This window comes from Lynx rufus, unplaced genomic scaffold, assembly GCF_022079265.1.
Source record: "Lynx rufus isolate CCGP_SWC_20201006 ecotype Redwood Valley unplaced genomic scaffold, mLynRuf1.p SCAF_11, whole genome shotgun sequence".
NCBI lineage: Eukaryota > Metazoa > Chordata > Mammalia > Carnivora > Felidae > Lynx > Lynx rufus.
This window is the reverse complement of record NW_025814825.1, coordinates 60,850,534-60,878,528: the sequence shown is the minus strand read 5'-3', so window position 1 is coordinate 60,878,528 and position 27,995 is coordinate 60,850,534. Positions and strand designations below refer to the sequence as shown.

At 47.8% G+C, this 27,995-nt stretch overlaps 1 protein-coding gene across 1 annotated transcript in view; it reads left to right on the top strand.

Moving 5' to 3' along the window:
• Nucleotides 1-27,995, top strand: part of CPXM2 (carboxypeptidase X, M14 family member 2) — a 138,910-nt gene that overhangs the window by 84,866 nt on the left and 26,049 nt on the right. Inside the window, exons 5-7 of the mRNA XM_047072753.1 lie at nucleotides 10,440-10,524; nucleotides 11,483-11,633; nucleotides 23,856-23,944. Coding sequence (XP_046928709.1) covers nucleotides 10,440-10,524; nucleotides 11,483-11,633; nucleotides 23,856-23,944 — 325 coding nt within the window. The remainder of the gene's footprint in view (nucleotides 1-10,439; nucleotides 10,525-11,482; nucleotides 11,634-23,855; nucleotides 23,945-27,995) is intronic.

Genomic DNA, 27,995 nt, shown 5'->3' with positions numbered 1-27,995 from the left:
CAGCCCAGAGCCTGACGCGGGGCTCGAACTCCCGGACCGCGAGATCGTGACCTGGCTGAAGTCGGACGCTTAACCGACTGCGCCACCCAGGCGCCCCACGATAGTGTCATTCTTAAGAGCTGAGATTTATGGATCATTTACTGTGTCCCAGGCCCTGTGCTCAGACCCTACGTGCCTTATTACCTCATTCAATTCTGCATTCTTTGTGCAAAGACATAGAGTTGTTACCTTGGTTCACCGCTGGAGCTCGGAGGTCACATGACTCTCATACATGTCATGGCAAAAAGTAAGATTTTTGTTTGGACTCCTTGACCCTCAAAGCCTGAGGTCTTAAGCACTGTACCAAAACGTCTCTCAATCTTTAAGTTAACGTTCAACCTCCTTGTAGCTATCCTTACTATTTTCGGAAAGGTTTGCCAGCGTGTCAAGTTTATATAGTTAGTAAATGACAAAGCTGGATCTGAGCTGAAGGGCTTTGCACTCGTTTCCGTACTCATATTCTTACTGTACATTTACTAAATGCCGTGACGGTAGCTGCAGATTGTGTGTATGAATAAAACAATGCCTCGGAAGCCAACAAAATCAAATTTTGTAAGTGCTGCGGGGAAATAATGTCAACCTAGAACTGCCAGCAAAAATATCATTCATACCTGGAGATGAAATAAAGCCATGTGCAGACAATAAAAGCTGAAAACATTTATTACCAGCATACCTGATTTAACATCAGTATCTGAGGGAGCTCTTCAAGCAGAAAAAAATGACCGGATGGAAACATGGAAATGCAAAAATAAATGAAGAAGAACCAGAAAGGGTCAATGAGTAGGTTTGTAAATCTTATTCGTATTATTAATAGGAAACAATGGAAATTTATTATGAGATTCAAAAAATATATAGACTAAGATGAATTAAGTATTAAATATAAATATTTAGTACATCTTTAGTACACATATATAAATATAACATTGACAATAAATAGGATTAAAAATTAAAATTGTGTTCCAAAAGAATGCAAAAGCTGGAGGGGTACATGGGCTTGAAGTGTTGGATGGTCGGAATACGATCATGGAAGCAGCAGAAATTATAATCTGAATAAGACTAGTAACTTAAGGGGGTGGGAGGGAGGGGAGGGTGGGTGATGGGCATCGAGGAGGGCACCTTTTGGGATGAGCACTGGGTGTTGTATGGAAACCAATGTGACAATAAATTGCATATATTGAAAAAAAAAGACTAGTGACTTAAGGATACATATTGAAATACTTAAGGTAATTATGAAAAGAATAATGTGAGTATATAACTAGTCAGTTAATAAAGAGAAAATAGAATAATAAGGATATTTGATTTATCAAATAAAAAATGCCAAAAAAAAATAAAGGGGAAATGAAACCAATGGGTCAAATAGAAAACAAATAGTAAGATGATAGATATAAATCCAAATACATTAGTTGCATTACACTGAAATGAACTATATACATCCTCCAAGAGAAAAATAATACGATCATGTTGTACTTAAGGAGAAAAAACCTCATAAAACTGAATCATATGCTGTTTACAGGAGACAGAGTTTATGTTTAAGGAGACAGAAGATTTTAAAAGTAAACGAATCAAAAGAAATAAAAAAACCCTAACCAAAATAAAACAAAATTAGATATCTTAATGTCAGACATAGTTGACTTCAAGGCAAGAAGCTTTGATAGAAATAAAAAAGGGGCATTTTTAATCATAAAAGTCAATCTGCCAGTACTATGTGAGAGTCTTAGATCTGTATGCACTCCAAGGTTTAGAGAAGGAGAAGGAGAAACAGATAAATTCACCATCAGGTTGATATTCTTTTACACACCTCTTTCTATAACTAATAGAATAAGCAGGCACAAAATCCTTAAGTATACAGAAGATCTGAATAACACAGTACATTTGATCAGAATTTTGTATGCGGAACACTGCACGTAATAATTACAGAACTGACATTGGTTTCTAGTGCTCATAGAGCATTAGCCCAAATTGACCATATACTGAGCCATGAAGGACGTCTCAACAAATGTGAAAGGACTGACGTGATTCGAAGTTTGTTCTCTGTCCATTATGGAGTTAAACTAGAAATCAGTAATAAAAAGATAACTGGGAAATCCCCCACACCTGGAAATTTAAAGTTGTACCCCTAAGGGTGCCTGGATGATTCTTGATTTTGGCTTAGGTCACGATCCCAGGATTGTGGGATCGAGCCCTGTGTCAGACTCTGCACTGAGTGTCGAGCCTGCTTGAGATTCTCTCTCCCTCTGCCCCTCTCCCTCACTCTTATGTGCTCTCTCTCTCTCAAAACAAAACAAAATAATAATAAAAATACAAAACTGTACTCCTAAATGGTCCATGATTAAAGGAGAAATGACAACTGGAATTAATATTTTGACTAAATGATAAGGAAGATATGACATATAAAAATTATGGCATGTAGCTAAAGCAGTTCTCAGAAGGAACTTTATAACCTTAAATGCATATATTAGGATTGAAGAAAGACTGAAAATTAATGATCTCAAGAAAGTGTACAAAAGGAACAGCACATCAAACCTAAAGAATGTACAGAAGAAATGTAAAGAAGAAAAGAATGTAAAGAAGAAAACAATAAAGATAAGAGTAAAAATTAATAAGATATTAGTTTGCCCCTTAGGAAATTGCTGATAATTAACCATTTCAGTCTCGGTCATATGGTTCCTAACAGGAAACACATGGTTTTATGTGGTTCTTAGTAGGAAACAAATAATAGAGAGGGTAAACGAAATCAAAAGTTGATTGTTTGTAAAGATTAATAAAATTAATAAACTCATGGCTGATTAGGAAAAGAGGGAAAAAATTAATGGCCGATATCAAAATTGTAAAGGGGAGCATTGCTAAAAATGTTACGGACGTTAGAGAGACAATAAAATAATACTAAGAACAAGTTTATGCCAATAACATTGAAAATAGCCAAAATACAGCAATTCCTCAAAAAGCACAAGTTATTAAAACTGACGGAAGAAGAAATAGAATATCAAAGTAGTCCAATATCTACTAAAAATATCAGTTCATTGTTACATATTGTCCCACAAAAAAAACCCCAAAAAACTCTCCATTTCAGAAAGTTCGATTGAATTCTTCCAAACACTTAAGAAAGAAATGGCACTTAAAAAAATATAGAGAATGAAAACAGTGTAGCATTTCCTAAGTATGAGTTTGCATAAACTTTGTTATCAAAATCTGATGAGGACATTACAAAAAGCAAAATTGTGCAACAATTTTTTTTTCATGAGCATAGATAGAAAAAATGTCAAGCAGTATGTTACTAACTTGAATTCAGCGGTACGTAAAAAGGATCGTACGTCACCACCAAGTGGGATTTATTCTGGGTATATACGCGTAGTTTAGCCACAGTTGTAACCAAACACTGTAATTCACCACATAAACAGAACTAAGGAGAAAAATAATATGATCACTCTGATAAATGCAGAAAAGGCGTCTGAAAAATTTTATAGCCATTTGTGTTTAAAAGCAAGAAAAAGAGGCTTCATTTTAAACGAGGAATAAATAAGAGCTTCCTTAGTCTGAAAAAATAACATCTATAGAAAAACCTATGGTACAGTGCAGTCAAGCCCCTTGCAGTGAAGGGCTCCAGGGCACATACTGTGGAATCTACCTGGAGCTTCTGCAGTGAGTCTAAAGCTTGTGTGTGCTAACTCATTTCAAGTACTATAGTTTTTCTAATATGAAAAAAAAAAGCCCAAACAACAGGAATTGCACACTGTCCTGTTACAACATTAGAAAGTGATTTGATAGAAACTGAAAGATACTATCCAATATTTTCTGAACACGGATATGTTATGCAGCTGCAGCTACTAGCTTCCAACCCAAAGACAGTAAGTGTGAAAAATGAGTGTATCTTGATGTTTTCTTAGAACCCTGAGGCAAGTATGAAAAACACCTCCTTAGACCACAAACAACGAATATTGAAAAGCGAATGTAGACTGAGCCCTCTTGCAGCGTTCTCTGAGAACCCTGAGAGAGCAAGTATGAAAAATGAACGTCCGTTGATGTTGACCCTGACACAGCCGACCAGCTGAGTAAGTGCCCGAAGCTGCAGACATTCAGACTTTCTTGTTATTTGCAAAATCACGAACTCATACTTGGTTAAAATAAGAAACAAACAAACACGGGAAGAAGCTTACAGGAAACACCTTACTCAGCGGTGAAACACCTAAACCTTTCTTCAGTCTCAGGAATGAGACAAGGTCATCTATTAGCACCCCTTCTTTTGGCGTTGAACTGGAGGTCGTAGCCAGTGAAATAAATAAGGCAAGAAAAAGAATAATCGGCCTGACAGTGGGAAATAAAGAGGTGGAGTTGTCATAATGTTCAGAAGACATGATCATGTCCTTAAAAGCATCCAAAGGAGATGGCACCTGGGCGGCTCCATTGGTTAAGCGCCTGTTTTGGTTTTTTTTCCTTCTAATTAAAAAAAAAAATTAATGTTATTTATTTTTGAGAGAGAGACAGAGCATGAGTAGAGGGGGGGGCAGAGAAAGAGGGAGACACAGAATCTGAAGCAGGCTCTGGGCTCAGAGCCGTCAGCACAGAGCCCGACGCGGGGCTCGAACCCACGAACCGTGAGATCGTGACCCGAGCCCAAGTCAGACACCCAACCGACTGAGCCACCCAGGCGCCCCTATTTTTTTAATTTTTTTAAAAACACTTATTCATTTTTGAGAGACATGGGCAGAGGGCAAACAGGGGAGGGGCAGAGAGAGAGGGAGACACAGAATCTGAAGCAGGCTCCAGGCTCCGAGCTGTCAGCATAGAGCCCGACGTGGGGCTGGAACTTAGAGACCACGAGACCATGACCTGACCTGAAGTCGGACACTTAACTGACTGGGCTACCCAGGTGCCCCTGATTTTTTTTAATGTTTATGTATTTATTTATTTATTTAGAGAGGGAGGGCGGGCAGGGGAGGGGCAGAGAGAGAGGAGAGAGAGAATCCCAAGTAGGCTCTGCACTGACAGCATGGACCTGAGCCAAAATCGAGAGTCAGCAAACGTCTGATTCTCGATTTCAGCTTGGGTCTTGACCTCAGGGTTATGAGTTCAAGCCCTGCATTGGGCTCCAGGCTGAGTGTGAAGTGTGTATACACACACACACACACCCCCAAAGGAATCCCTATTAGACTATTAGAATGAATGAATTAGCAAAGTAACTGGGTACAAAATCAATACACAAGAAGCATTTGTACCTCTACCTATTAGCAACAAACAAGGAGAAAATAGAATTTAAGGTAATATCATTTATAAAATTATGGAAAACATCAACTACCTAGGGGTAAGTCCAACGAAAGATAAGTAAAGCAAGACCTAAATAAATAGAGGGAATTACCATGTTTATGGATTAGAAGATCTAACATTGAGAAATGTTGATTCCCTCAAAACTGACCTATGTATTTAGTGCCATCCCAATTAAAATCCAAAGGTCTTTGTTTTGGAAATTATAAGGTGATTCTAGAATTTATATATGAGAGCACAAAGGGCTAAGAATAGTCAAGGGAACTGTAAAAAGTAAAAACAGAGTGGGGAAATGTACACTACGAGATATAAAGACTTACTATAAAGTTATATAAATCAATGGAACAGAAAAGAGTATCAAGAAACACACCCACCCATATACTATTTCATGATCTATAGCAAATGTGTCACCGAGGCACGGTAGGAAAATAATCATATAAGTGGTCCTAGGTAAGTTGGAAGCCCTGATAGAAAAAAAAAAAAAAGTCTATCTTGACCCCTACCTCACACCAAACAGTGATCTCTGTATGGCGTGCAGATCTAAATGTAAGAGGTAAAGCAATGAAGCTTTTGGAAGAAAGCATAGGAGACAATCTTTATGATCTTGGAGTAGGCAAAATTTTATTGAAAAAGGCACAAATACTGGAAACAGTAAAGAAATAAAAAAGATTAATTTGACTATGTAAAGATTAAGAAACTCTACCAAAAGCTACCACAAAGAGAATGAAAAAGAGAATACAAGCTGTAGAAGATAGTAGCAATCCATATGTTCAACAAAAAACTCCCATCTAGGATATAGAAAGAGGGGCTCAATTGGTTAAGGGTCCAGTTCGTGATTCCAGCTCAGGTCTTGGTCTCTTGGTCTCAGGGTTGTGAGTTTGAGCCCTGTATTGGGCTCCGTGCTGGATGTGAAGCCTACATTAAAAAAAAAAAAAAAAAGAATACATAAAGAGCTCTTACCAATCAAAATGAGAAAGAGCTTAATTAAAAAGGGGGAATAATTGAATAAGCATTTTGCGGAAAATGATATTCAGATGCCCAATAAACATACAACATGTCGAAGTTCATTAGTCATCCAGGAAATTAAAAGAAAAACCACAATGAAGTAACAGGACACAGCCTTCAGAATGGCTAAAATGAAAAAGAAAGGTAATACCAAGTGCTGACAAGAATTCAGAGCAACCAGAACTCTCCTACTTTGCTGGTTTGCGTATAGAGAGCTAATTTGGAAAACTACTACTACTGAACATATCTATGCCCTGGGACCCTGCGATCCAGCAATCCCGTTTCTAATTATACACCAAGCAGAACTTTGTATAAATTCACCAAAGATACATGCAAGGATATTTACAGAACCACCGTTCGTAGTGTCCCAAAGTGGAAACTACTCAGATGCTCTATAGCAATAAAATGGACAAAGTGCCCATCCTCTGAGCGGAATACTAGACAGCAGTGAGAATGAAAAAAATCATAATATGGGCAGTAGTATGAATTGTCAAAGGCCGTGCTAAGCCCAAGATAGAATGGAAGGCTGTTTATTCATAAACCTGTGGCAGGGGGACCTCTGCCATCACTTCTGTTTCAGCGGGAGTTCAAAGGGGGTAGGAAGGAGAGCCAGTTTCATAGAGGAAACAAGAGACGCTAAGGTAGTCTCTGATTTCCAAGTGTGCTGTTAATAAGGTGGAAGTTTTGCAAGACTTTCTAATTGGTCTCGAGGTGCTTTTGACCATTCTTGATGGACAGCAAGGGGGCTGGCTCCCTACTGCTTGGCAGAGGAAGGTGCACCCCCATCAAGTGGGCCGCAAAGCCCACCCAGTCCCAGTTGTCCTGCCCTGCTTCTCACTCTGCCCTCCAGGAACATCGGCTTCCTTTTGCATCCTCTGAAGTGCCATAGTCTCTTCTTCCTCCATCTCTGAGATGCTTATACTCCAGTGGGAGGTAAAGACACCGTCAGGAAATTCTAGAAAGGGATATACAATTATGAGTGGAATTAAACTATGAAAGAAAGGAACATACAAGAAAAGAAATTGGCTAGATTGCAGGATGAGGGCTGGCTTATCTGATATGGTTTGAAGTCTGAATAATTTAGAGGCAGACAGGATGGTAGGGGAAGAAGATGAAAACAGTATGTGCAAAGGCCCTGAGGCAAGAGAGGGTGTAGTCGCTATCAGGAATTGAAAGAAAGAGCACACAAAGCAAAAGGTGAGCAAGAGGCTTCTAGAACATCATGAGGATTGGGACTTTACCACCAGCGAGTGGTATTTGAAGCAGGTGGTGACATGATAATATTTCATTAGAAAAGCCAGTCTCTGACTGCAGGATAGATGGGGAGGCAGTTTAAATGCCAAGAGACCAGTTGGAGGGAAATGCAACGGTCCTGGCCAGAGAGAATGGGCTGGGGTGGTGGCAGTGAGGTTGGAGAGAGTTGGAGAGATTCTAGAAAACAACCCGGGAGGTGAAATTGGCGGAACTTGGTGATGGTCTGAGTGGAGGTGGGCAGGTGGGGGAGAGAGAGTGGGGCGCCACAGAGGACCCAGGGATTTTGTTCCCCTGCGGGGATACCAGTACCTTTTCTAAGGCAGAGGCTCGGTCTGGCCCAGGTTGGGGCTCAGAGCGGAGACATGTATCAGTCGGTTGGGGCGAGGTCAATTTCAGGTGGGGCATGAGAAGTGGAGAGAGGTCAGACAGAACAAATGATGGCGGTCTGGGGTCCAGAGGAGAGGTCAGAGCCGCGTAAACAATTAATTGCCCTTCAAACATAACTAGCGGATTTATCCACATTTGTTTCAAGTTTGAGAAATTGTTATTTGGTTTTCATTCGTTTCTTTCTCCCCTTTTGTTTGCAGAGCTTTTTAATTTTTCTTTCTGCCCCTCTCTCGTTTGTATGTCTTTTTTTTTCAATTAAATGTTTATTTATTTTGAGAGAGTGCGCATGCAAGCGGAGGAGAAGCAGAGAGAGAGAGAGAGAGAGAGAGAGAGAGAGAGGGAGGGAGGGAGAAAGAGAATCCCAAGCAGGCTCCACGCTGTCAGCACAGAGCCCGACGTGGGGCTCGATCCCATGAACTATGAGATCATGACCGAAGCTGAAATCAGGAGTTGAATGCCTCACCGGCTGAGCCACCCAGGCGTCCCTTGTGTGTTTCTTTTGACTCAGAGGCTTCCTAAGGCCACCACCTCCATCTCTGTAGATGGGATGTGCCCTTCACCCCTGCGGGCTGCCTTGCCGTGTCACTGTGGGGTGTTACTAGCAGACAGACAGACACATAACAAAAGGGGCTGCAGTTTCAAGGCCTTTGGAGGTTATTTGAACGTGGGAAACAGGTTGCTGTTCGGGGCAAGGCTATTTTCCAGCGCAAAAGACCTGAGCTGTGCCGAGGTGCCTTTCAGAAGACATGCCTGATGCATCTAAATCTCCAGGCGTGGGCTCAGCCTTCACCCTCCCGGGGGTGGGGGACAGGTTGTTGGACAGCTTCTGGCTTCCGGCAGGCATTCAGACGAAGCTGGTGAGGAGGACAGAAGGGGAGAGAGAAGGCTGGAGGGGAGGGTTTGTTTCCAAGCACGAATAAAAGCACCTAGGAATGATTTTCACAAGTCAGATGAGCCACAATGAGTAGACGCAGCGCATGTTTCTACGTGAACTTTACTAGGCAGCACTGATTCAGAAACTCAGAACCATAGCGGGATATACCTGGATCCTGAGTCCAAGCGGATTTCACAGGAGGAAAAGAAGGGCTCCGAGGGCTTCACCTGGCGGAATGTTCCAGAGGATCACTACACTGGTGTTTAGTTCCAGTATTTTAAAAATTAAAAAGGACGGTGCTCAGAAAGAATCTTCCGTATCGATTAACAACGAATGTTATAAACGACTGAGGCTCGAGGGAAAAAGATGTGTTTTCCACGCGAAGGTGGTTGTTTCGCATGGTCTATCGGGTTGACCCCCACTGTGGGAAGTCCATTCATGGCCGTTGTCACCTCCGTGATCTCTGTGCGGTGGTGGTGGGGGGGTGATGGCGGGTCTGGCTTTGGGCCCAGCTGTCACTGGATCATTGCTGGGGGTGGAGGGATTGTCTCAGTGGCTGTGACAGCCAAGGAGAAGCCCAGCGTCTCTTAGTCAGACTGTTAGGTTTGTGGTTCGTGGCATCTAGTGTGTTATGTTCCCAAGTCATTTTCCAAAGGAAATTTCTAGAGGGACTTGGCAGTTTTTACTGAGGTTGTTTTTCCACGTGGAACTCGACTATTGTGTGTGATGTAATGTGCAGAATCAAGAAATACGTAAACGCTTGTGTCTTTATGTGTGATCGACAGATAGAGCTGAGCAGAGACCAGGCACTCTCCTATGTGTTTAAGGAGTATTAAACCATCGAAGGCTCACATTCATCCTTTACGCTTGGTGCTTATAAGACCCTCTTTTTACAGATGAGTCAACAGTGGCACAGACGGGTCGGTTAGCCGGCCGAGGCCACGGGGAGCGTGAGCAGTGGGGCCAGGGTGTGAAACAGCGTCTTCCACCTCTGGGACCTGCTGTTGGCCCTCGAACCATGCAGGGGTTAGGGGTGCCGACACCCTGTGCAGTCAAAAATCTGGGTATAACTTCTGACTCTCTAAAAACTTAACCGCTGGGGCATCTGGGTGGCTCAGTCGATGAGGCGTCCGACTCTTGATTTCAGCTCAGGTCATGATCTCGTGGTTTGTGAGTTTGAGCCCCGAGCTGACAGCACAGAATTTGCTTGGGATTCTCTGTCTCCTTCTCTCTCTCGCCTCCCCCTACTCTCTCTCTCTCAAATAAACATTTAAAAACAAACAAAAAAAAAAACCTAACAGCTTACTGTTGACCAGAAGGAAGCCTTACTGTTAACATAAATAGTCAATTAACACATATTTTGTATGATACACGTATTATATGCTGTATTCTTACAATAAAATAAGCTAGAGAAAAGAAAATGTTCTTAGAAAATCTAAGAAGAGAACATACATTTATAGTACTGAACTGGATTGAAAAAAATCCGCGTAGAAGTGTACCCGTGCCGTTCATAACCGTGTTGTTCGGGGGCTAACGGCACTTCCCTCATTGCTGCGCCTCTACGGGGAATAGGTGGACCTTTTACAACGTGTAGTCCCAGTGACGTTTTATTTTCTCTTAGGAGCGACTGGGTGACCTCCTACAAGGTCATGGTGAGCAATGACAGCCACACGTGGGTCACTGTTAAGAATGGATCGGGAGACATGGTGAGTTTCCTCTTCCCTCTGTGCATGCCCTTGGTGTCCGGCTGTGCGGGTGTGTGCGGAGAGAGGCCGTGCGTGCCCCCTCACTGTCTGCGGGTTCCGCGTCCACTCACGCCGATGACGGGTAGCGCCCCTCTCGGCCGTGCCCCGAAGCTCAGTGCCAGGTGGCCCATTTAGAGCTAATGTGCAATCCCAGCTGCTGGGACGCAGTGTCTTCCACGGCTCCCAGGTCAGCTTTGAAAGACTGATGGCACGTGCAATATGCTGGGGTCCCTCACAGTGGCTCAGTGACAGCCGTTCCCCAGCCTCTTCAGTGACCCCCACCTTTGCGCTCCGTGATCCGCTCCAGATCCGCCGGTTCTGACCACGCCACCCTCTTCCTCCGGTTCTCAGGCGCGTCCTTCCTAACGTGGTGTCCAGAGTCTTAGACAATCTGACGGCAGCCTCCGGTTTCAACCTTCTTTCTCGTTCTTACCCCCTGCACACGCTCCTTCTGTGTTCCAGTGGCAGTGAGCTAGCTACTCTGCTCTTTCTGAATCCCACCTCTGGGCTTCTCCAGTCATTGCTGCTGCTTTTCTCTAGAATCCCTGCCGTTCCTACAGATCTAAATAGTTTGCCTTCGAGGCCAGTTCACACACCACCTGCTCCCTGAAGCTCTGTCTGGTCCTTCCCCTCTTCTGAAATCCCAGAGCTCCGTGGCTGTCCCTCTGTCATGGCACTAAGAGCTTTCGCCCGGATTATCTGAGTATTACCTCCTCCTTTTCTCCCCGCTGCCCCAGGAGATTGGGGGCGTCCCGAGGGCAGGGTCTACGCCTGATTCATTTCTCTTCTCCCCTCAATGCCCAGCGCATATTGGGCGTTTCTCAGTTAAGTCTTATGGAGTGAATAGTTTACTGACCCTTTTATCCCTTGGTAATGAGGCTCTGAAAGATCCTCCCTTTTCCCCCTCATGCCTAAATAGATATTTGAAGGAAACAGTGAAAAAGAGATCCCCGTTCTCAACGAGCTGCCCGTCCCCATGGTGGCCCGCTACATCCGCGTAAATCCACGGTCCTGGTTCGACAACGGGAGCATCTGTATGAGGATGGAGATCCTGGGCTGTCCCCTGCCAGGTGGGCTTGCTTTTCCGTATTTGCTGCAGGTGGGGTGCTGGTGGAGAACGGGTGCCTGGCCAAGGTGACTACAGACGTGCCAAGCAATCTTTTTCTCGTGTAAAAAAAAAAATATATATATACCACATCTATTGCAGAATGTTTAGAAAACAGAGCGAAGCAGAAAGGAAGTAAATAAAAATCTCCCATAACCCTCCTCGGAAACACCACGGGTATTTGGGGGGTAGTAGCAAACGGACGTACCAGCTGTGGTTTTGCCGACTGGGGTTTTAAGAGGATGCATGTTTCAAGGTTGAAAATTCACTCAACACCACCACTCAGAAGCAAGCAAAAGAAAAAAAACTAGAGCGAATTTCTGGTGGCATGTTTCCTTGTCTTTGAGTGTTCCCACTACTCTGGGTAGAGTGTTCCCGCTACTCTGGGTAGAGTGTTCCCGCTACTCTTCCTCTACCCAGACCGTGGGTGGGTACGTGTGGCCGTGTACGTCGCCCCTTTTCGGTTGAAGTCGCTTTGCTTGGGCGCCTGTGTCTTGGGGTAAACGCTTGTCCCTTGAGGTCGTTGTATTCCCCGTGGCCTGTTTTCACACAGTGGCATCTGGGTGTGACCTCAGGGTGGCAGGAAGAGGCGGGTTGAATTCACACGTGTCGTCTGGATCCTTGCTGGTACCTGCTCTGGACAGGCTGATCTGGTCTGGCTCATGACCGGCTCCGTCTGGCCTTTCAGGACTTGTGAGTTCGTGCCCACGGGAAGCCTTGTGGATGGCAGCCCCTTCATCCTGACTGGGCATCTCCAGGGAAGGAAGTGGGCTCCTAGAACGTTCCTAAGGCTCTTCATCAGGGCCTGTAGGAATTTCCACATCCCTGTCCACCTGCAGTCGGTCCCTAGGGTGCAAGGTGTTCAGCTTTGGGTTATAGCTTTCCTTACCATTCTTGCCCAACAAGAGAGTGAGGGCTTGCCACTTCTGGGGTTCCCCTACTTGGAGGAAGTGAACCACCAGCTCTGGTGTTCTCAGGTGTTACAGTGTCCATCAGGCCATTTCTGTCGCCATCCAGCCCCCCACACGTTTGCTGTGTTTTCAAAGCATGTTTAATGTCACTTATTGCCTTTCTCTCAATCGCATAATACCCACGTTCTTGCTTCGCCAAGGATGAATGTTTAGAATACAAACTCTGCACTGGTGAGAGAGATGGGCCTCTCTACCTACCTACTCACACTTGGGCCAGACAGATTCTTTGTTATCTATTTGTACTTACTAGATCGTGAAACCTTTTTTTATGTCATTAAGACCATTAGAGACCATCTGTCTTGTGAATGTGTCATCTAGTCTGTTGACCACGTCCTGTTTTTAGTCTGCCTTGCAGTGGGGTGTTCGGTTGTTCCCAGTGTTTTGGTTCCATAAAGAACCGCACGAGGAATGTCTTTGTTTCTGGGCCCTTGTGTGCTTCCACGATTACTGTCTAAATTACAGGATCATTCAATTTACAGGATTGGCGTTTAACATTAGGTTACGGTAAACAGGATCGCTGGCTCCAAGGGCGTGTGCGTTTTCAAGGCTGATCCAGAGAGGATGTTCGAGGCCAGCCTGGTTTGGGACCTGGGCCTCCTATGGGGCTGGTTTGTGCTGGAGTTGCAGTCACAGGTCCCGTGTGCTGCGGCCCAGGGCCTCTAGGCTTTCTGGAATGCGTAGACTGGAGACACAGATGCAGGAGGGTATGTGAGCGGTCCTGTGTGCTCCTGTGTCGCTCAGCACAGCTTCAGTCTGCTTGCTTTAAAGAGAAGGTCCCGGTGTCTGTCTGTGGGCAGGAATTCATCCGCTGTTGGTAAGGGGCAAAGGGCATCTTGTGAGAGTCTCATGAAATAAATATTTCCCTGTGAAGTTATTCTTGGGATGTGTGGGTGTTTGAAGATAGGTCCATGGGGCAACTTAAACACAAAGACAGAGTTAACAGTGTGAATTCCAGGTGGGTTTCAAGTGCAGACTTGGAATGGCTCTCTTTTCCCACCCCAAATATTTAGGGCCATCTTTCTTCTCACAGCTACTTAGCAGTCTGCCCAGAGGGGGGCTGGCCTTTGTGACGCCACGTGGTGGTGGTCCCATCTGAGGGACTGGGGCCGCGCAGGGGCCCCCAAGTCCACGTGGGCAAGTGAACCTTGCTCACTGCCCTGTGGTTGGCACGGTCCCTTTGTGCAAGTTCACGAGGCCAAAGGCAGAGATTACCGAACCAACTCAGCCGCTCAGACCTAAGGTGACTTTGTGGTCTGAATGCAACCGCCCGGAGCCTGTTTTTCCTGGAACTCTTATTTATGAAAAATTCATTTACCTTTGCTTCTGCTCTCTTTGTTCTGTTCTTACCATCCTCCTGTGAACCCTCAGGTCGGGGCAGAGGAAGGTGGTGATTCTTTTCAAGTCTGTCATGAGTAATGTTTCCAGAAACTTTTGAACTGGAAAATGAATTACCGCATGCCATAGTCTATTAATAGGATTTTTAAAGCTCAGAACTAAAAGAAAATGGAGAGAGTTGTTTATGGTTACAGTTTCAGATTTGCAAGATGAGAAGGTTCTAGAGATCTGTCTTACAACAATGCAGATATATTTAACACTACTCAAATGTGCCCTTAAAAACGCTCAGGATGGTGAATTATGTAAGTCTTTTACCACAATTAAATTTCTTTAATGTAAAAAATATTTTATTCTTTTTTATTTCTTTATTTTTTTTTAAGTTTATTTCTTGAGAGAGAGAGCATGAGTGGAGAAGGGGCAGAGAGAGAGAGAGGGACAGAGGATCTGAAGCGGGCTCCATGCTGACAGCAGAGAGCCCGATGCGGGGCTTGAACCCACACACGGGCGAGATCATGACCTGAGCCAAAGTCAGACGCTTAACCGACTGAGCCACCCAGGTGCCCCTATTCTTCTTTATTTTTATTTGAGCATAGTTGACACACAACGTGACATTAGTTTCAGGTGTATAATGTAGCGATTTGATAAGTTTATATGTTACGTTGTGCTCACTCCGAGTATAGCTGTCGTCTGTCACCATAAACACTGTTGTGGTATCATCGACTATATCCCCTAGGCTTATGCCTTTTATTCCCATGACATTCATTCCGTCCCTGGAAGCCAGGATCCCCTCCCCGCCACCGCCGCCCCCCCCCTCCCCCGCCTTCACCCATGTTTGCTCATCCTGCACCCCTCCCCTCTGGCAACCACCGGTTTGTTCTCTGTATTCACAGGTCTGATTCTGCTTTTTGTTGGCTCGTTTACTCATTTGGTGTTTTTAGTTTCCACATGAGTGAAATCCTATGGTATGTATCTTTCTCCGATGGACTTATTTCCCTTAGCATAATGCATCCTAGGTGGTTCATTTTTTTAAGACGTTAAAAAGAAAGTCCTTTTCCCCAAATTTGAATGGTCTCGTCCATTTTGGATGAGTACGCATAAAGATCTGTGCATGCCGGAAGCTGGGGAGAGCCTAGGAAGATACATTTTTAACCGTGAAAGTTTCAGGTTAAGACACGCTCTGGCTGGGGCACCTGGTTGGCTCTGTCAGTTAAGCGTCCGACTTCGGCTCAGGTCATGATCTCACAGTTCATGAGTTCGAGCCCTGTGTCAGGCTCCGTGCTGACAGCTCAGAGCCTGGAGCCCGCTTGGGATTCTGTGTCTCTCTCTGTCTCTCTCTGCCCCTCCATCACTCACACTCTGTCTCTCTCTCTGAAAAATAAACATAAAAAAAAAAAAGGCACATGCTGGTTGATTCAAGATCAGTGTGGGGGCACCTGGGGGTCATGATCTTGTGCTTTTGTGAGATCGAGCCCCTCATCAGGCTCTGTGCTGACAGTGCAGAGCCTGCTTGGGATTCTCTCCCTCTCTCTCTCTTCCCCTGCACCCCTTGTGCTCTCTCTCTCTCTCTCTCAAAAAAAGAAAATAAAAGATCACAGTGTTGGTGATGTTCAGCTATTTTTTTACTGCAAACAATACTGCCATGTGTAGAATCTGTTTCTGAAAAGGGCCCCAGCGCTCTGCACACTATTTCCCCGCAGGGCAACAGGACCGTGGCCAGGATGCTGGGAAATGACTTTCAGATGCTTGGGCCCCGGTGCTGCTCAGCAGCTCCCACTGTGAGTGTCTGATCCCTGGGGAGAGTCGCCACTCCTCCCCCCTCATCTTCCCGGCCACCAGGTCTGAGTGACTGCCCTCCCTCTGCACACCGTGCGGACGTGTCTGGGGTTCTCGGATTCGACTCAGGACCTCACGGGGAGCTGTGCACGGGTCTGGGGATAGGAGCTCGTTTCCTGTCGAGCGTGGGGGGGATCTGCTAAGGGGTGATGCCCCATGTCTATTCCTGCGAGTGGGCTCGGACCCTCAGAGTCCCTCCTAGGGGAGACCCTTCCTTCCTCCTGATACACAGACCCTCCCAGTCATAAAGCACTGAGAAAATAGTTCTTTTGCAAGACCACCGCCCGTGTTGCTGACCTGGAATGTTTCAGCCAGCGCCCCCCGCCATCATCAATATGGGTAAACTGGGGAAGGAAGGGGCTCCCCTGGGTCAGCGTGGCGGCAACGACCTTGGAAGTTTATTTGCTTTGCTACCTTTTACTTTTCTTCACAAAGGCCACAGTTGGAATACTCACTTATCCCGTGGAACCGGTCATTATTTGGGGCCCAGGCCTGGGCTTTGCAAAGACAGGAATCCACACACAAAGTTACTGTGGCCTTTATTTTATCTTCCTTTGCTGAGGGTGATATTTTCTCAGCCTCTTTTTCTTTAAATTTTTTTTCAACGTCTCTACTCATTTTTGAGAGACAGAGAGTGAGCAGAGGAGGGCAGAGAGAGAGAGAGGGAGACACACAATCGGAAGCAGGCTCCAGGCTCCGAGCTGTCCGCACAGAGCCGGACGCGGGGCTCGAACTCACGGACCGCGAGATGGTGACCGGAGCCAAAGTCGGATGCTTAACCAACTGAGCCGCCCGGGCGCCCCCTATCTCTTTCTTTTTTAGATAAAGACCATGAATGCCCTTCCTCTCCTTCCTCCCATCCTGGCTTGTTGGAGCCTTGCCTTTCAAAACCACGAGTTCACCAGAAGGACTCAGCTGCTCCCCTGGAATGCACGCAGGCTGCCCTCCTTCTTCATCGTCACTGTTCACTGCCCTTCCATCCCTGATGCACAGACGCCAGGACGACTAGACGAGAGCCATTTGTAGAGTGCCCTCGTGCTCGGCGCAGAACAATTATCATTTTCCCCCACTTCCCCCTCCTTCTTTTACTGCCCTTGGCTGGACAGTCTGGTTCTGTGGCTAACTCATTTCTCAGGTCACCAGACCCCACGGATGATGGGAGGACGAGAGAGAAGGTGTTTCATTTCTTCGTGTCGTGCTTTTGTTTTGTCCCCTGTCATGTGGGGTGTAGGCTACTGGCTGTTCTTATGACCCGCTGACGGGCATCAACCTCTCCTTTTCCAGAAACCAGAACGCCTCCCTCTCCTGTCTCCCGCTTGTGCAGAGGACTCTGAGACTTGGGGATGAGAGAGCAGGTCACGTGGGGAACCACAGATTTCCCTCCTTCCCCGGGATCAGTAACACAGCAAGAAGCCTACCTCTTACTGTACCGAAGTAGCTCAGTTCAGGAAGGGGGGCGGTCCTCCCCTAGTGGCCTTTGCCTTGTAAGGCATGCCATGACTGAGTGCGTTGGGTTGAATAGCATCCCCCCACATTCATGTCCATCCGGAACCTTGGAATGTGATCTTATTTGGAAGTAGGGTCTTTGCGGGCGTGACTGGCGAAGATTAGGGTGGGCCCTAAATCCAATGACTGGTGTCCTTAGGAAGAGAAAACAGACACACAGAGAGAAGGCCATGGGGTGATAGGGGCAGAGATTGCGTGACGTGGCTACAAGCCGCGGGTTGACGGCAACTACCAGAAGCTAGGAAGGGGCAAGGAAGGACGCTCCCCTAGAGCCTTGAGCTGATTTCAGATCTCTATCGTTCATAGCTGTGAGATGGTAAATTTGTTCCAGGCTACCTAGGTTATGGTACTTTGTTACGGTAGGCCCTTTAAAGCTAGTGCACTAAGGGACCCAGGGGTGGTGTAGGGTTCCCTAATTGTCCTGAATCCCCAGGATGTGATTGTCATTCGCCACCGCCTCTGCCCTGCCTTCTAGTCTTCCTTCTGCCACGGCGATGAGGAATAGCAGCTGAGCATATAGTGGGCTCCTTCTCAGAGGTGTCCTGGCCCCAGAACGTGTTATCCTCTTCGTAAACAGTCTTTCCTAAATAACTGGATTGGGATGTGTATCCATCCACCCACCCACTCATTCATTCCTCACTCGTGCATTCGTACATCAGGCACGTAGGATGTGCCTGTCCTGGGGCAGGGCCCAGGGATTCTGAGAGGAGGTGGACACTTCTGCTGACCCCCCCCCCGCCCCCCCTCCCAAGAGCTCTCTCACAGTACAACAAGGGAAGTGTGCCGGGCATCCTTTCCCCCAGGGAAACCACTCTCCACTCAGGGGGGTCCGGCCTTGCTGGCTGTAGCCTGTCTTTCCTGTAAAGAACTTGCCCTTACTGAGTTTCAATAAACCTGTGGTTTCTCTTCCTGGTGCACCTGCCCCATGTTGATTATTGGGAAACTGTAAAAACTTCAGCACTCCTAACAACTGTCTTTTCTGAGAGTTCCTCCTGTCAGGCTGCAGATTGGCCCCAGGACGGTCTGGAGAAACAACGTCAGATCGGAGGGGTTCCTGGGCTCCTGTGTGCTGCACAGTGGAGCCATTATGCAGTAGGGCTACGTGAAAAGGGGCAAAAAGAAATCGGCATCACCATATGCTCCGCCTTTGCAGCCCCTCGTAGCAGGGTTTGATGCTTCCACGGACAGTAATGACCTGGCATGAAAACGGCCTCTGTCAGGGGCTCCAGCTCTTCCCCTTCCTCCTCTTGGAGGGACCTTGTCATAACAGTCAGGTGGGGCCTGGACATCTGTGACCTCTTTTCATCAGGGGGCTGGCTCTTTGGTGCTCAGCTTGCATCTGGTGCCAGGTTATCTGCACTCAGGAGTTGGGGCTTTGGGCCACATTGGTGGGCATTTCCTTAGGGAGAGGCTGGGGAGTCCTTTTCTTAAAAAAAAGAAGTAATGGGGCGCCTGGGTGGCGCAGTCGGTTAAGCGTCCGACTTCAGCCAGGTCACGATCTCGCGGTCCGTGAGTTCGAGCCCCGCGTCAGGCTCTGGGCTGATGGCTCAGAGCCTGGAGCCTGTTTCCGATTCTGTGTCTCCCTCTCTCTCTGCCCCTCCCCCGTTCATGCTCTGTCTCTCTCTGTCCCAAAAATAAATAAACGTTGAAAAAAAAAAAATTAAAAAAAAAAAAAAAAAAGAAGTGAGGGTCACCTGGGTGGCTCAGTTGGTTAAGCGTCCGACTTCGGCTCAGGTCATGATGTCACAGTTCGTGGGTTTGAGCCCCACATCGGGCTCTGTGCTGACAGCTTGGAGCCTAGAGCCTGCTTCGGATGCTGTGTCTCCCCCTCTCTCTCTGCCCCTCCTCTCTCTCTCCTCTCTCTCTCTCCCTCTCTCAAAAATAAACATTAAAAAAAAAAAAGAAGTGAAACTCACATAATGTACAATTAACCATTTTGAATTTTTTTCATGTTTATTTATTTTTGCGAGAGGGAGAGACAGAGTGCGAGCAGGGGAGGGGAAGAAAGAGAGGGAGACAGAGTCCAAAGCAGGATCCAGGCTCCGAGCTGTCAGCACAGAGTCTGACTCGTGGCTTGAACTCAAACCGTGAGATCACGACCTGAGCCCGAGTCAGAAGCTTAACCCACTGAGCCACCCAGGTCCCCTTCAACGAACCATTTTAAAGATACGGTTCAGTGGTACTTAGCACATTCCCAAGGTGTGCAAGCACTGGCTTTGTCTAGTTTCTGAATTTCCTCATGACCCATAGACACACCCTGGGTCCGTTGAGTAATCACTTCCTCACCCTCCTTCCCCGCCGTCCCCACGACCTCTAACCTCTACCCCTGCGGGTTGCCTGCTCTGGATAGAGCATGTCGAAGGAATCGTGAGCCCAGCGGTTCTTGATTGCACGTGAGCCTCCTCTCCAGCAAAGGCAGCCTCTCCTCTCCCCGCTGAACGCCCACCCCCAGTCAAGCGAGGTCCCCAAAGTAGCAGAGACAGCGAAGCACATCAGTTCGAGAACCTCGGCTCCCCCCCCCCCCCGGATTTCCAGGGATGGGGTTTGGTCTCGAGTCCTCACTGTTCTTGTAAAAAGAGCCCTGTGTGGTGAGCTGGTGTGTGTTTGGGGACAGGAAGAGCGGGTGTCCGGGCCGTGAGGAGGTAGGGATGTCCCAGGTGCGCAGGCAGTCTCCTGGTGCTCCCATGAAGAGTACCAGAACCTGGGAGGTGATGGTAACACGAAGCTATTGTCTCCGTTCTGGAGGCAAGAAGCCCTAGGTCAAGACGTCAGCAGGGCTGGCTCTTCCTCAGGCCGTGGCGGAGAATCTTCCCCGTGCCTCTGCCCCACTTCTGGGGGCCTGCTGGCAGTCGGTGGTTCTGGGTCTTGTAGATGCGTCGCCGCACCTGTGCCCTTCCCTCCACCGGGACGCCTCCCTACCTGCTTACCTCTGTGTCTGCATCCCCCTTGCTGGAGACACCAGGCATGATGCATCAGGGCCCACTCTCGTCACCTCATTCTCTTTTTTTAATGTCTATTTATTTTTGAGAGACAGAGACAGAGAGCAAGCAGAGGAGGGACAGAGAGAGAGGGAGACACAGAATCCCAAGCAGGCTCCAGGCTCCGAGCTGTCAGCATAGAGCCTGACACGGGGCTCAAAGTCACGAACTGTGAGATCGTGACCTGAGCCGAAGTCAGATGCTTAACCGACTGAGCCACCCAGGTGCCCCTGTAATGACCACATTTTAACTTGCTGACCTCTGTAAAAACCCTCGCTCCAAATAAGGTCATGTTCTAAAGTACTGGGGGTTAGGACTCCGACATATCTTTTTGGGTTGGCGGGGGGGACATAATTCAACCCCCAAAAGGTATAATCAGTAGACAGGTTCAGGCAGAGGAGGATTTTGAGTAGCTGAACAAGAGAACAGTCAAGGAGATGGCATGCTCCACATGCCCCTCCGGGAGTTTGTCCCCATAACTAAGGTGTTCCGGAAGGAATCGACTGGTTTTCAGTACATATGACGTGTGCAACCAAACAAGCCAAGGGAAGCAAGGAGACTGATTTTTCCAAAGCTCCATCTGTGGGGATAAAGGCCTCGCAGACTGAATCAGGACTTGTGTTTCAAATGCCAGAAGCCCTATTCTAATTAGCTTGTGGGGTAGGGGAGGACAGTTTTGGCTCACATACGTGAAAACTCCAGGGGTGGATCTGACTCCGACTCTGGCTTCAGGAAAGAGTAGTTCTACTATGTCAGGGCTCCCCTTCTCTCCATCTCACAGACAGGGAGACCAACACCCCAAACCCATCCCACAATGTGAGCAACTCCTACAGAAGGAGAGTCTTGTCCTCCGATGTCTGGGAGGAAAGTCATCTCATTGGCCCAGCTTGGACCCTAGGATCTTGGGATCCCCTCTGAGCCAGTGACTGTGGGTACAGGGACACATGTTTCATGGCTGGACCTTGGCCACATACTCATGCCTCTGCATGCTGGGCAAGGCAATTTTATCCAAGCCATCTGGAATACATTCCCCGCGGGCAGAAGGGTTTGTCCACAGAAAGAAGAAGGGGACCGTGGCTTTGATCAGTTGGCTTTGTCTGCAGACCCTGGGCCCCCAGAGGGCTTGGCTTTGTTCTTACTCATCTCTTTACCTACAGTACTGAGCTCCTCGTAGGTTCTCAATAAAACTTTATCCAGTCGGAGTAAGTGGGCAAATAAAGAATTCTTTGCTCAAAATGTGGGAGGTAGAAAGTTGTGGAAAATACCGACCTGTGGTTTTGAGACAGTTTTTGGAACTTGTACCCTTGTCCCTAGGCAAAATGATTAGTCTTAAGGAGGGCATGACGTTGCCAAACGTGGAGCTCGTCTGCACTTAGAGTCCTGAGTTTTTCTTCAATCCTTTTGAAGAACCTTCAAGGCCTAACTTGAGTTTGAAGACCAAGTGGCTTTAAAGAGTTTTGGAAAGAGACCCCTGGGACTTGGGGAGTGTGGAGTCGCTCTTAGGAAGCATCCTACGGGTAAATAAAGTGCAAATTAACGTGGAAAATATGCTTACCTTTTGCTTTGAGACACACAGGCTTGGAAGTCCAAGGGGAGGCAGTTCGCGTGAGGGTGTGGTCAACCCACGCTCCTGGAAGCCGAGTGCTTGAAACTAACTGGGTAGCCTGTGCTAAACCTGATCAGATCTGCTTTTGCTTTCTTTCCTGGACAGCATGCCAGCTCGCCCTGGTTCTAATTCCCTTTCAATGGCGGTCCTTGTTTCTACTAGTGTTCTCGGCAAACCTTGGTGGGTATTAAAATCTGGGTTTTTTGGTGTTTGGGTCTATATGGGATTTTCACCTCATTGCATGTAGCCTCAGTTCTCCAGTGTGAAGCCAGTGGGTTCTCTAGTGTGAAGCCAATGGTTAGTGAACCCTGGCAAGGTCGGTTATGGCCGTCACGACCTGTGGTTCTGGGGACGCAGACATCGTGCAGCCGGTTCAGTTGACGGCAGCTGTGTGCCGTGTGTATCGAGTGCCTTGTCCCTGCTGGCGGGGTGCTTGGTACTTTAACACAGTGTTCCTCAGACTTCCGATCTGTAGAATCAGCTGGGATTGTTTTTACGTGTGGATTCTGATTCAGTAGGTCTGGGCTGGGTCTGTCAGGCAGCCCGAGTGCTGGTCTGAGGACCATATTTGGTGGCACAAATCAGGATCCACTGCTCCGGTACCGCTCGGAGCCCATCCCTCTGTCACCCGCCACGGCACTGCCTCTGGAGTCACCCCTTGAGCCACTTGGATCAAACCACAGCTGCTGTGGCTCCAGCCTTGCCCACACCCTTGTCTGGGGTAGGAGAGCGACCTGACTAAAGCACCGTGTTCTCTCTACATTGGGAGCTGTCCAGGATTTCCAGCTTCATCCTCCAGTTGGAGACGCCGTGGGGCTGGCTGTAGGTCACGTCCAGAGAAAGACCTCCAGGCCCACTGAGCGCCCCTCCCCCTTATCCTCCTCCTGACTCCTCTTCTTCCCCAGCCTGTCCTTTCTTCTGAGGGTCCTTTGTTCTCATAATTATGTGAACAACACGGCTTATGTGGATTGAAGAAAAGAGTCAATTTATATGGGGTAGAGAATCAAGTTAAGAGCAGACATCTCTCCCCAGACCTCCGAATCCCAGTCTCCATGGGTCACCGGCGTTAATACAGCCTGATCATGCCTGTTGGGGTGTTCCAGCTGCAACAACGGAAACCCCAGCGCCCGCCCCCCCCCCCCCGCCCGGCTTAGTGGGTAAGGGAATTGGATATCTCATGCGGTTGGGAGTGCCAGGGGAGATTGGTTGGGATCCGATGTAGCGTCACTCGATGGCCCCTGATGCTCGTGGGGTTCTCTCGGTCCTCTACCGCGGAGAGATTCTCACTCACTCCTGCTCTGCACCGTTAGAGTCCTTCCCTTCAATCTGGACCAGTAAGCAAGGCCAGGAGATGCTGTGTTCTGATTGGCTGAGACCAGTCACACTGGCCCCCTGAGCTAGGATATGAGGTGTACTTCCTAGAAGCGTTGGGGTGATTCCCAAACTGCATTGGGTTTCTGTTAGGAAGGGTGGAAAGGGACTAGATGGTGGGCGAGTAACTAATAGTGTGCACCACACTTCCAGAAGTTTCCATTCATGTGTATGGCGGTGATATTCATTCACTTATTCATTCATTCAGTGCTGAGAGCTTGCCAGGCACATCAGTGATCCCAGTTAATATTAAGCAAGGAAACACCAACGAGAGAAGGACCTTTCTTCCCTGTTTAGGGGTGAAGAGACTAAGGCAGAAATTGCTCCAGTGACTTAGCCAAGATCACACAGCACTTAAGCAGAAGAGTGGAGATTTGAACCCGGCATTCTGGGTCTAAGTCCGCACTTCCCACCACTGGCTAACTCCGACTCCTGAGCTGCTTCTCAAACGTTGGCTCTCTCCCCTCTGTGCATATGTTCTGAAGCTAGAGAGTAGCTTGTGTCTCCACAAGAATCAGGCCACTAACAGAACCACCACAAGGAATAGGACGATGTGAGTGAATTTAAAACCGTATTTCTGTCCCCAGATCCAAATAACTATTATCACCGACGGAATGAGATGACCACCACCGACGACCTGGATTTCAAACACCACAACTACAAGGAAATGCGCCAGGTGAGGTCCAGATTTCTCAAAGAGCATTGTATCATATGCTTGTGACATAGTTGCTTGTGTGTGTGTGTGCGTGTGTGTGTGTTTCCTTCCGGAAATTAAGATGATGTGTTTGGGGTAGGCATCTGAAGGATCATTTTGGTTTTCTGAAGCCACGCTAAATGCTTGTAGTTTGTAGGTTGAGAATGCCTTGTTGGGGTTCCAGTGACCAGAGGCAGGCTCCCCCTGCAGCAAATAGTTGAAACAGAATTTGAAGCCAGACTTTTCTGATTTAACACAGGGGTTCTTAAGAATCACTGTGTGTTTGGGGCACCTAGGCGGCTCAGTCAGTTGAGTGTCCGACTCTTGATTTTGGCTCAGGTGGTGATCCCAGGGTCATGGGATCGAGCCCCTCATCAGGCTCTGTGATGAGTGTGGAGACTGCCTTCTCTCTCTCTCTCTCTCTGCCCCTCTTCCCTGCTCACATTCTCTCTCTCTCTCTCTCTCTCTCTCATAAAAAAAAAAAAAAGACTCGCTGTGCATTTAAGGGATAACACTGATTTGTGGATGTTGGTCATAAGCAGTTGAAGAAGGAAAAGGATCTAGAATACACTGATAATAGTAATTGCAGGACCTACATCAATTTACTACATTAGCAACTTACCTGTATTAACGTGGTCAGTCTCCTCACCACCCCCGGAGGGCAGGGACTGTTATCCTTCCCTTACCGATGGGGAAACCCAGTTACCAAGGAAACATATAACACTACCCCTTGGTATTCAGACTCCCTGATCCTCCATTTGGGTTGTATAACAGAATCACGTGGGGAAATTTGGAAAAACACTTGTACTTGAACCCTACCTTGGGCCACTTTTTAAAGCAGCACCCTTAGGAGAAGGGTCTGGAGGGTCTAAGTTTTGAAAAGCTCTCCTTGGGTTTCTAATGTACGGCCAGGCTGGAGAACTACTGGTTGATGCCTTTATACTCTTAGCACTTTTGTGCCGTTAGGAGCAGAAGTCAATCCCAGCTGAGACTGTCCCCAGATTTAGTAACAGAAACCAAGTAATTCTGAGCTGCGGAGAATATTTGCATACTGGGCCTGGAAGGAGGAAGGGTCCAGCCATTGATTAGGACAGGCTAAAAGAGCGGCCTGAATGCTGAGTGCTCGGCGCGTGAAATCCTGTTCCGCCTTTGCCCCCAGCGTGGTGCTAGAAAACTCAGGGGGTGCTGATGAATGAGAAACCCTTGGATACCTAAGAATCTGTTTGAAGAGACTGAACAGTCAGATAGCCTCATGAATACATTTACAGAACAAGGATTCACCAAGGGCACATTAACGTGGCTCAAAGCAAGGGGCCCTGGGTGCTGGGAGAAGGAGCCAGCCACCTAGGGACAGTGCAGGGGACATTCCTGAGGTCGGAGCAATTAGGCTGAGCTGAGAGGGCTCCCCGCCTCATCCCAGGGAACCCAGAAACCCCAGTTCGTCTCAATGTCATTTAATTTGAGACGCTCACACACAGCTTCCGGACACCTGTCAGCACAGACTGAGAGGTGGGGCTTGCTAAAGAGGTGGTCTTGCTGTCCTGTTCTTCAGAAATCAGGATGTGTTTGGACTTGAGGTCTGTGCATCATCCCTGCTGCTCTGCGTTCTCCGGCATTTATACGAGGACTCTGGTCACCATTCTGTTCTACAGAGCACTTGTGTGTTAACTCAGCTTCGCTCCCTGGACATCTTTGCAAGCCCAGAAACTAGGCAAATATCAACTCAGTTGGTGCAATTAACGTCAAAAGCGGTGAATCTAAATGCACTTAAAATGAGCTATTGCACAGAGTCTGGGTAGCTGGTGACTTTATTTTTTTTTTTTAATTTTTTAATGTTTATTTATTTTTGAGACAGAGAGAGAGCATGAACGGGGGAGGGTCAGCGAGAGAGGGAGACACAGAATCCGAAGCCGGCTCCAGGCTCCGAGCTGTCAGCACAGAGCCCGACGCGGGGCTCGAACTCACAGACCGCGAGATCATGACCTGAGCTGAAGTCGGACGCTCAACCGACTGAGCCCCCCGGGCGCCATGCTGGTGTCTTTAAACAGTTGTTCTGTGTGGAAGATCGGGGCCCTTCCAGAAAAGCGGAGCTAGTGGAGTGTGCTTTGTTACCCTGGGTGATTCTGCTTATCATCATCGTGGTGATGTAGAGCCAAGAGGAGTCGGGGAGTGGTGAATGCAGCCCCTGCGGGTGGTGTTGGGTGACCCCAGGGCCCCGCAGCTCTCCACTGGAAGCTGTTCAGGGGAGCATCTATCAATCCTGAAGAGCGTTCAAGCCGGAAGTGATTTGCCATTTGCACTCCTGGCTCCTGGGGATGAAAAAGAAGCCAGCATTTTTAGCAATTCCCCGTATGGAGTCTGCGAGGTTACTATAGAAATCTCTCGACTTCGGGGGAAAAAAAATGTTAGTTTATCCTAGTATTGAGAACAACATTTCCAACAAACAAACACAAAAAAAGAGAAACAGCAGTGGAGCAGGACGAGAGAAGAGAAAATAGAAAAACATATTGCATTGGAAGGGGAAAATGCTGAGAATGTGTGCAGGAAATATTTCTAGAGCACTGACTTATGAGGCACTGTTCTCCCACAGGGGGAGCACCGGAGGGTGGGACGGGGAGGGAAAGGGAGAGCAGAGAGCAGGTTGCACGTCCCTGATGTCGTGAGTGAGCTCACCCTTCCAGGAATGCTACTGCCTTTACAGCACGAGTCACGGTTCCTAATTGTTGAGTTACCTGTTTGTATGAGCCTCCTTCATCTGGGACCACGAGGGCAGAAACCCTGCCACTTTGTCATAAACTCGTAACGTGTACCAGATGAATATGTACATTGGAGGTCTTTCCAGGGGAGATATTTGGGGAGTAGGAGGGAGAAGTGACTGGTCCATTGGCCTGGTTGGGAAGGGATTTGGTTGCAGATGGGGTCGGTTATCATCGCTGGCCAGCCTTGGGCAGGTGAAGACAGAAGGGCGGGCACCCCAGACAGCGAGAGCAAAGGTATGGGGGTAGGAGCGAATGGCATGTTTCTGGAACAGTCTGCTGGGAGAAGCTTTTGCACTGAGTCTGAGAATCAGAGGAAGTTTTCACGTGGCCGAGTAGCGTTTCGGGGAGATTAGCCTGGAAGTCACGTGGGGAGCAGACTGGCAGGGATGGCCGCAGTCCCCAGGAGAGAGGCCGCTGGGCCTGAAGAAGGATGAGAGAGAGGCTTCTCTGAGCAGGACTGAGTAGTCCTAGGTCACCTGCTGGAATGAGTTGGGGAGAGGCGGGGTCTGACGTGCCTCCAAAGAGGGTAGGGAACCATCCACAAAGGGAGAAAGTAAGTGGTTTGGAGGCAACGGTTGATGATCTGACTTTGGTTTTGGATGTGGTGCAGCCAGGTCTCGATGCGCAGGAAGTTTGAATAGGCTGACCGTAAGTGGGCTGTGATACAGAGACATGGGTTGGAAGGTGGCCAGCTAGTGGCATTGATTTCCAGGGCAGCGACGGTGGGGCAGGGGCACGAGGCCGTGGGACAGCGGCCGAGCCTACCCTGGGGGTGGGTGACGGTGGGTGACGGCCTGCAGATCTGGACGAGCCCACCTCCTCACCCGTGGGATGCTCCTACTGCCATTCTGTCCCTCCCCCTCCCTCTGGGTTCCTTCTCCAGGGGACCAGATGCAGTGTCTGTTTCTCAGGCAATTGAAGAAAGCTGGTGGAAGAGGGCTTTTTCTCTTCTCCCCCCGCCCTTTTCAAAACCATTTTAATTCATTGGAGGAGGCATTTTGCATCAGCACCAAATGCAAACCCCAAGGCTCAAGGTCGGTCCTCCTTGAACCCACACCCTAAAGAATCAGCCAGTTGTATCTTTCCCCCATCCCCATCCAGTGCTTCAGCTTCTGTGCTCGCAGAATTCCTACGATTTTGATCAGAGGATGGTTGTAATCTGGCCCTGCTTTCCTCAGTGGATATTGGATCACGGGCCATTTTCCATGGTGTCCTCATAGTTGTAATTATGCTGGTGCAGAATGTTCCAGGGAGTGGGAACGGCATGCTCAGCC